This window comes from Solanum pennellii, chromosome 5, assembly GCF_001406875.1.
Source record: "Solanum pennellii chromosome 5, SPENNV200".
NCBI classification, from domain to species: Eukaryota; Viridiplantae; Streptophyta; class Magnoliopsida; order Solanales; family Solanaceae; genus Solanum; species Solanum pennellii.
In genome coordinates, this window is record NC_028641.1 from 75643461 (window position 1) to 75654248 (window position 10788).

General features: G+C 24.3%; 1 protein-coding gene across 1 annotated transcript; it reads left to right on the plus strand.

Moving 5' to 3' along the window:
- The first annotated feature begins 7384 nt into the window (after positions 1-7384).
- On the plus strand, positions 7385-8767 carry LOC107019907 (putative F-box protein PP2-B12). Its single transcript, XM_015220268.2, has 3 exons — positions 7385-7481; positions 7912-7997; positions 8120-8767. Exons 1-3 carry the CDS (start codon positions 7479-7481, stop codon positions 8526-8528), a joined length of 498 nt encoding a protein of 165 aa, XP_015075754.1. The 5' UTR covers positions 7385-7478; the 3' UTR covers positions 8529-8767.
- Positions 8768-10788: the final 2021 nt, after the last annotated feature.

A 10788-nucleotide genomic window follows, 5' to 3' on the forward strand; every position in this document is an offset into this window, starting at 1 on the left:
ATCAATTTAAATTGCTATTTTTATTACGACGTAGCTGTATTTATACTAGGTTTCTTAATTTAATTGAATATAAATTTAAAATAATGAATTCATAATATCAATTTAATTGCTATTTTTATTACGACGTAATTGTTGTTATTCAAATTTATATGAATAATACTATAATCAAACTTGATGTGTTATAGCCTTTTTTATACTAAAATAATGCTATAGTTAAAAATGTGATATATTTTAATAAATTAACTTATTTTTTTAATGAGTTCTTGAAAACAGACATAATTTTTTTTTATAATTTTAAATTTTAATCTAAAGTATCAAATAAGAACACATAATCATATATTCAGATCAACATAGCTCAGGTTATGTCTTAATCAAATTTATTAGATGAATTAATTATGCCACAAATCTTTTTCTGCCTGATCCCTCCATTCACATTATTTTTATTTTTATTTATTTTTTATTCGATCGAGTCCAACTAAATTTGAGTGTACGCTGAAAAGTCGAGAGTAAAGCGCTTCCTAATAAATGCTACTGCATCCACTCTATACTCAGAAAAACTTAAATTCAAAACCCTTAATTAAGAATAAAAAACACTTACCACTCCACCATAACCCTTTTCGATCCAATTCACATTATTTGTTTTTAAGGTCTATGCACATAACTTACTCTTTACTATTCTTTTAAAAAACATGCTGAATTAATTAATGACTATTAATTATATAAAAAGATAAATGAGATAATGTTTAATTATGTACTAGTTTTTTATTAGTACAACAAAAGAAATATTTTATTAGTGACAATATATTTTTTTTAAAAAATTCTCCAAAACATTCGATCGTAATTGAGTTAATGTTATTGTATCCAAAATTACTAAAACTTTTAGCGATGTTATAAAAAATGTTGATTATAAATACTCATATTAATGATATTATTATTTCTATATAATTATCGTTAATTTTTATTATTCACTATGATATTACTCTAATATGCGTCATTTTCATAATTTTTTATTTAAATTCATATTCTCAATAAGTTTAAAAATATGTTCAACGTAATTAGCATTGACGCGTTTTAAATGTGGGCTAAAAAGTGTTGAAAAACGTACTTATTAGAAATTATTATTTATTAACAGTCTTCAATTTTGCCCACAATCTAGAAGGCTTAATTTTCTAATTAGTTTTGTCAATGCTAAATAATTAACTAAAACTCGTTTTTATAATTTAATTTTATATTTATTCAACCAAAAAGGACCACAGAGAAATAGTAGAAAAAAGTAATTACTTTACTATTTCTTAGAAAGTAGACGAAGTCATTACAAGTTGGATATTTAAGTATATTATATTCTTAATAATTACATATTTCGAATTTAAATTTAATAAATGAAGTAATTTTTAGTAAAAGGTATTTTTATTTTTAAAACATGATTTTTTAATGCGTATTTAAATTAATTGTGTCTCAAAGCTACTATCACACATTCAAATTTTTTTGCTTAATTAAGCAGTTGAATATATAATATAATATTGTTATCAAAAAAACTTTCAATTCTAATTTTGTAAAAGTTTTGCGCATGTTCATTATGTAATATGTTAATATTAACAAGTAATTTTGAAATTATTCTAAATAAAGTTTATACGTATAATTAAAAGATATTAAGCATGTATTAAACGTAATTACATTGAATCAAAACTAACTGATAGAAATATTTTATCATATATTAAAATAAAATATTAAAAACAATTTTCTTGAGACTTGACCTTTTCATGACTAGTCTATTTTTTTAATATAATAATCCTTTGCTATAGAACCTTCTTTTGGTCAAATATAGGTCAATATATGACATTTGAAAATGTTGTGAGTGAAGAAAATATAATAAATAAAGTTGTAAAACACGTTTGTTCCAACAAAATGGAAAATTACTTCTTTTTTTTTTTTTGTAAATTCTGTTTGAAATTAGCACCACTTTAATTATTTATGACAGATATACAAAATCTGCTAAACAAATACTATTTAATTAGTCAAGGAAAATACACCCATGACAAGTCGCTATGGATAATTTTTAAAATATTAGGAGAGAAAAATAATCAATTTTATAACAATTTTTCTGTGGCTTTACGATGATAATAATAATAATAATAAAAAAAAAAATTATTACTCTATAATATACAAAGTATATAATGCGTTATAAAAAATATATAATCATTGTATATTGTATACACATTAATTAAATACAAAATTATACAATGATTATATTGGTTAAATTTTGTAAAATTAAAGATTTGTTTTTTAGCTTGTAAAAATCTCTTTAAATCATATTAGTGTGAGGTGATTCAACCTTTCTCATCAATCAATTAAGATAAACAACACTTAAAGTTGCCATCTTAGTGTAGTTAGTTAGACTAAATCATCAATTATTTCATATTTAACGTATTAAAAATAGGGAAAATTATATGGAATGACAAACATTCCTAAGTAATTATATAATAGGGGTATAATTTAATTTATTTACTTTCTATAATTATAGTTTTTTTTTTTTGCTATAATTAATGGGGTCCACCACCTATTATATAACCAATAGTATAAAAATCTTTTTTTTTAATTTTGTATATAATTTTACACAAAACAATATTATCTCTCCTATTCACATTCCACCTTTTTCTCCTACAATTATACTTCTATCCGATTTGAATTTCAAATTGTCTAAAATTCAATTACTCCCTCCCGAAGTTGAATTCAATTTTCGTAGGTACTCCTAAATTTTAGTCGTTTTCCTTTCTTTTTTTTTCCTTTTTCAACAATTGTATATGTATTGTGTTTCTTATGTTTTTTCATAATTTTTTGATGAAATAATCGATTGTTTGTTCTTATTAGATCTCAAATTAGTCATAGAATGAATGAATCATCTTCATCTATGAGGATTATCAGAGGTATTCCATTGCATGTCAATTTTGTTGACAATTTACCATCGTTTTCAATGGGTTTAACTCAAGATTTTGGGGTTGATGTAGGGTCTATGGTAAAATCAAAACAAGTTCAACATGAACAAACAATGGAAGAATTGAGATCAAAGAAAAAATATGACCCTACGGCAGTTCAAGAAGTTATTAACAATGCTAAAGCTAGAGGCATTAAAATTGTACAAGGAGGAAGAAAGAGGAAAGCAGTAAACATTGATTCAGAGGAAAATGCATGTGAAGTTGACGGATCTGAAGAACATCATAATTATGAGGTAGTGGCTTAAAACACAAATTTAGATACAATTTTTTTGTTACTTAGATGTCAATATACAAAAAATTATTGTTTAAGTAAATTTTGTATTCACGTAATTGTATATAGTATATTGCATGTTTAGTACACACATGTTTTAGTTATATATTTGTATATGTGTCTGTGGATTTGATTACTTTATACATACTTTAAGTTATGTATAATGAATAATATACTAAGTCTTAATAGTGGTAGTAGCAGATTGTATATTAAAGGCTCATTATTATTTTTGTTTTTGTATATATATATACAAAAAGTAATTGGACTTAGTTATACAGATGGGAAAATTTCATATATGATTATAATTTGTATATTTTATTAGTTATATACAAATTATTGAAGTTAGTATATATTAAGTTTATATACATATACAAAAATTGATTTGTCCATGACTATTCTCAAAATTGACTGTTTTGTATACATATATACTAAGTTTTAATAGTGGTAGTAGCGGATTGTATATTAAAGGCTCATTATTATTTTTGTTTTTGTATAATATATACACAAAGTAATTGGATTTAGTTATACAGATGGGAAAATTTCATATATGATTGTAATTTGTATATTTTAGTAGTTATATACAAATTATTGAAGTTAGTATATATTAAGTTTATATATTATTGGAGTATATACAAAGTCATTTAGACAGTTGTATATATTGTCATGTTTAACTACTATATTCATGTACACACATTAACCAGAATGCATAACCAAAATAGCAAATGAAGCCATTATCTGTACAATTATAAAAAAAAAATATTTCAAATCATTCAAAGAGATCATATATACAATTAATACAACACTATTATACAATCAAAAAACTGAATTGATTTTACACTGGTATTCTTTTTAATATACAAATACTACAACAAAAAAATTATATAATTGTATCAAAAGCAAAATACTTACTTTATGGCTATATACAATTATCACCAACGATTACTTGTATTCGCTTACACTGATCTTCTTTATAATATACAAATACTACATCAACAAAAAGTATATAATTGTATAGTACGAAATTTTTGCTTAAAATAATCATATTTTGAAACTAGTTTTCAAAATAAAAAAAAAATTACGACACCACAATAACGAACGCACATAAATCAAAATTTGTAAATCCAATAGAACATTGTATAATTGCAATAATAAACATGAATATTCATCCAATGAACACTTACCTGAATTCGATTACAAAGAAAAAATAAAAAAAATTGATGAACTGCTGTTTCATAAACAACAAAAACAAGTTTATCTTTTGTTTCAATTGCTGTATAATTCTTATTTTTTTTTTGAAAAAAATATATAAATTTGAACGTTTACCTTAAAAAAGGGACGTTTACCTTAAATTATGATATTATCTATATTTATTGTTAGCATATTTAACGCTTCAGTTACAAACCACTTTTTAAAATAAAATTATATAAATAAAAAACAAAAGAAACCTTATATACAAAATTAAAGATACCTAAAATAACTAAACTATACCCATAAAATGTAATTAGGTAAACTATACTCATATAATGTTATTTCAGATAAGTTTGCCATATATAAAATTTTCCCAAAAGAATATCCACTTGAACAACAAGTTTGACCCACTTATTATTATTATTATTATTATTATTATTATTATTATTATTATTGATCGAAGTTAATTTTGTCACTACTCAATAGGATCACCTTTTTAAGAATTTAAATTGTGTTGTCATATAGAGGTGAATCTACGATATGATACTACTTTACCGTTTTTAAGGAGATTAATTTGGATTTAAATAAAAAGGTAAAAGCATAAAATAACATTTATATATGTCTTTAATTATTTTGTTAAGGGGTATATCATAATTCATACACACTAATTTATTTTTTTAAAGTAGTTTCAAAATGTTTGAATAAAGTTAAAGAATGTTTATATAAAGACTTATTTTTAATAAAAATAAGTCAAAAGTAAAAAAAATTAATTCATGACTTTTGATTTATAAGTTATAAGCTAAATAAATTCAAATTCACATAATATGAACTGGAAAAAAAAAAACTGAAAGTTTGTCCTAAATTACACAAAGCCAAATTTGAACTAAATATTTTACCAACCAAACACAAAAGGAAAAAAGGAACTCTTAAAAAATTGGCCTAAATTACAGAAAGTCAAATCAAAACTCAATATCTTATTTACCATAGAAAATCAAAACTATATATAAAGGGCATCAATGGTATAACAAAACAACAAATTCATCACAAAGCTCAATTTGAACTAATATTGTACCAACCAAACAAAAAAGGAAAAAGAAAACTTTAAAAGTTTGTCCTAAATTACACAATTAAATCTAAACTCAGTATCATCCTTATCAAACATGAAAAAATTGAAATTATAAAAAGGACATCAATAGTAGTGTAACAAAACAAAGAAATTAACCATATGGCTTCTAATACTATTTCGATTCTCATTCTTATTGTGTTACCTCAATTCTCATTTTCTTTGTAAGAGTTATAATGATAAAACTACTCGGATTGGATTTACAAATTGAAACAACTTATCTTGTAACTTTTCATTTATATCAAGATCAAATTCTGAATTTTATAGAATTTTTGTGTGAGTCGAAGAGATGAATAATCTGAATCACGCTTCTTTGTAAAGACAATTATTTATTTTTTTTGTCTACCGTTTTCGCGTTGTTATTTTTATTTTCTCTTTGATTCGCATTAATAAATTGGATTTATACTACTTTTTGAGTCACCTACATTTTTCTTATTGTTCTAATTTGTGGGATTATAACTAGTGATCTAAATTGAATAACTCATATAAAATGTATTAGGAGAAACAGGTTAAAATGCCCTCAAATTTTGTGAAAGGAATAAAAATGTCATTCGTTTATAATTTGGTTTAAAAATCTTCTTGTTGTCAATATTTTGGTTTAAAAAATATCCTGCTGTCATACTTTGATCCAAAAATGTCTCTATAATTACTAAAATGGGTCAAAAATGCCCTTTTCCGAATAAGTTTATTTTTTTCTTTTTAACCACATTTTCTTTTTAATTAAATTATTAAAGAATTATGATATTGCTTTCTTTCTTTTAAAATCACTTTAACAAATAAAAATGTAGGAAATATTTTTTTTTCCTCCTTAATCTCATCTTATCAATTAAAATAAAAATAACTTCATATACCATCTCGACAGATAATATATGTCATATGTATAAGATCATAGTATATCTATCAGTAATTTATATTTATATAACGATAGCAAATAATTATAATAAACTAAGAAATATTTTCATTTGAGCACTTTTAAACACAATAACAAGTCCCTTTAAAAGTAAAGGGTGTTTACTATTCAAGCAATTCTCTTCTCCGCATTATTATTTTTATTGTCTATTTGATTTATGTTTTTTGAAAAACAAATTTACATAAATACATCGAGTATTTAGTGGTTTTTTAGTCAATAAAAAATCGAACTAAGCCGATTATAACAAATCAATACTTTTTGGGGTTTCATGTTTCATCCTTAACATTAATCATTTGCTCTCACAATCATTTTCAAGGCCTAATACTATAATCAAGTAATAAGAATGTTACTCTGTCAATTTCATATTAATTGAATTTTTGAGACATTTTTTATTTTTCAAATTAATTTAATTTTTTCATCTTCAAGACTATTTTAAATATTTTCTTCCAATTTTACCCTTCATTTGAATTTTCAATGTGATGACTTCAATAAATTTTACAATAATTAATAAGGATAAAAGTGAAAAATTATATTCAATTTATGTCTAAATCTGTTTTTCTTAAAAGGTGTAAAACACCTCAAAAATTCAATTAATAAGGAATGGGCACAGTATAATAAAATACTCATATCAGTTATTATTTTTAAAAGAATATGTAAAATTTAAAGTGAACAAGTAAAAATGAAGCGGAATGAGAAGGAGCAATACACACTCAACTCTTTTGTCTATTATGGAGTATGTTGAATGGGACCAAAAAAACTGCAAAATTTAACATTTGGAGTAATTGTATGTTTTCAATGTTGAATTGGCATTACATGTTCCAAAGCATGACTTAATTGGGTTGTATTATTCTCTATACATTAGCTTAATTGCTAAGCAAGAACTATAACTAGGTAGTTCAACAACTTTCTCTTTTTCCTATATATATCAAGCATAAGTAGCAAAGGGATTTCATATACATTGAGAGCATATCTTATTACACATAAAAAAGAAAGATGGTATGTAATTCTTCTAAGTCTTTTACTTTGTTTTGTGATAGTAATTTGGTTTTTGAATTTTATCTTACCACTAAAATCATGTTATTTGAATTAAGGATTCTTTACATTTTCAATTGATTTGTTTATGGAAATCACAACATTGAGAAAATAAATATTTCAGTATTTTAATTTGTTTTTTTATAAAAAAATGTCTCTTTTTCTTTTATATTTATACATGAGGTGATGTTTTTAAGATCATAATTAAGATCAAAGAAGGTTATTTTGGTACATTCTTGATATTTTTTGTATAAGACTAGAAAGATCATTTCTTTTTATCTTCTTAGATACGTTACAATTGAATAAATAAATTGAAACGAAAAGAGGAGATGGATTATCAAGATTTATGTATTTACTCTAATGTTTGTTCTAATTAGTGTGTTTTAATTATCAGAGTGCGTGGTTAGGTGCAAGGGAGCTTTCAATTGAATGGGCTGACAATCCTCAACATTGGGCTTGGAATTACATTCACAACTCTAGGTATACAAACCAACCCCCCTCCCCCCTCCCAAAGTAAAATAATTAAAAAATAATATTTAGAGACGGATTTAAAATTTAAATTTGTAGATTTATTTATTTTAATTTATCAATGACATGTGCAGTGTGGAAGTAGCTGAGCTTCTGAATGTTTGTTGGCTCGATATTCGAGGAAAGATAGACACAAGTAGACTTGCTCGAAAGACTAGTTATTCGGCATATTTGGTGTTTAGGCTAACAGATAATCATCGCGAACTTGAAAGGGGTATTGCATCAGTGAGGTTCGTGAAGGATAAAGTCGAGGGCACGGATGAAGAGGGCTACACCGTTTTCATCTCAAAGGCGAAGGGACATGAAGGAGAACGTGGCGTATTCACGTATCCGCGAAGCGATGCATGGTTGGAAGTAAAGCTAGGTGAATTTTTCAACAATTTTGGAGAAGATGGTGAAGTTGAAATGAGGTTGATGGAGAACAAAAACCCTAATTGGAAATCTGGGATCATTGTTAAGGGCATTGATATTCGTCCAAATTAAACTTAAGATCCATTTAGTACTATTGTTATTTGGGCCTAGTCATGTCTTTGCCCTATGTTTTATTAAGTACTATTTTCAATGTTATGATGTTCGATTTTCGAAATCGTAGTAATCTAGTTGATTGGCGGTAAGTACTACTTTCATTTTGGTGAAAGTTTAATTTTCTAGTGAGCTTGAAGTCTTTTGTGTTTTCTATCAATTTTGAAATAAAAAATAAGAGAATTTATAATTTTTACTAATTGAATGCTTTTTATTTGATGTTATCTGAGTTTAGTAGTGTCAAAGGAGCGATAAGAAGACTCTAAATAATGTGTCATGGTTTGATTCATTTAATTTGAAAGATTACTTGGCAATGCACAAATTAAAAAATATATAGTATATAATAAGATGAATATTATTATATGGATCAAATTGAAAGAATCAATAAATGGATGAACTGATTTGTTTCTTTGAGAACTTAGATAAATATATCATACATTTTATGAATCAACTTTGTCACCCTTAATTGTTACAATTATCCATAATTACAAGTAATAATTATTAAAAAAATACAAGCGCTTCATAAGAAATAGATAGAGTCTATTTGTTAATTGATTAGAGAAAAAATTGTCCCTATAACATATTTAAAAACAAAATATTTTGTTATGTAAAAAATATAGTTAATAATGACGAAATTAGATTTTGTTAAAAAAAATGAGATGTAAAATGAGATAATAGGAAAATTAACTTTTTTATAATAATAAATGTGTCCCTAACTAATACATTTAAGAACAAGATATTTTTTATATATATAAAATATAGTCATTAGTGACGAAAATTAGATTTTTTTTCAACTCAAAAATAGATATATTTTTAGAGACAATTGGTGTAGTCACTGATAGAAATAAAATAATTAGTGACAATACAATTTTGTCGATAGTAATATAACATTTTTAGTGACAAAACATATTATTACCTACAAAAAATACATTCTTTTTCTGACAAATTAATTTTTCACAAATGTTCAAGTATTCGGGGACAATTCTTTTTTGTAGTTAATATAATATTTTTACGACGAAGCACTAAATTGTCTTTGTATACTTTTAACGACACACATTTAATAACGACTGATTTACGAATTATTTTTCGTCTCAAAAGATATTTAATGACGAAATTATTTGTCTTTGATAATCGATTATTGTAGTGCTAGTAACTCATATGATAAAAACGAATAATATAATAATTTATGTCTTGATTTTATGAAATGACAATACTATATACCAACTATTTAGATGACATATAATATAGATATAAATAGATACAAATATTTTTGCCCGTACATTAATATAGATATAGATTATCATTTTTTCTTGTTATATGATTTATCACTATCAAACTTTATATTATTATTAGCTTTTACATAAAGCTCTGATTTTTCGATTACAACGATAATAGATAGATGAGCACATAATATTTATATTATATTTTTTGTCATGCAGCATAGAAGTGGCTGAGCTTGTTAGAACTTGTTGGCTTGACATTTCTACAACAATAGACACATATGATAGGAATAAATTCACATACTTTCTGTATTTCTTATTATAAAATTACGTTAAATATATTATTATCACGATTCGTTAAATATACTATGTCCTGTTTCCAAGGCCAAATGTCTATACACACTCTGTCCCAGAGCACTCCCCATGCAAAACCACAAAAATATTCTATTACAAGTACCATAATAAGAAATATATTGACTAGTACGGTATCGTAAAATAAAAATAATATAAAATATGATATATTAATTTAATGTATTAGAAATAACATATATTTCATAACTTTCTCTTTAAGAGATGAATGATGTAAATTTTGATCAATATTTTAAAATGTATTATTAACCAAACATCATTGGCCAAACCTCAAATAAAGAGAATTCTACTAGCTACATCAATTAGCTCCATCAATACAAGATATATATATATATATATAAATGTATATATATATATATATATATAAATGTATATATATATATATATATATATATATATATATATATATATATATATATATATATATATTAAAAATATAGGGGTCTTGAGAGGGAATATGAAAGAGGAGATTACAAGGTGAGGAACATAACTCTCACTAATGTAATAATGTCGTTTGACATTCATTATTTTCACATAAAGATCTTTCATTTCACTAATGTTGATTTATACTCAAGCTAGCTAGTTTGACATTGAATATCATTGATAAATAGCTAAATCACTTCTTATGAAAA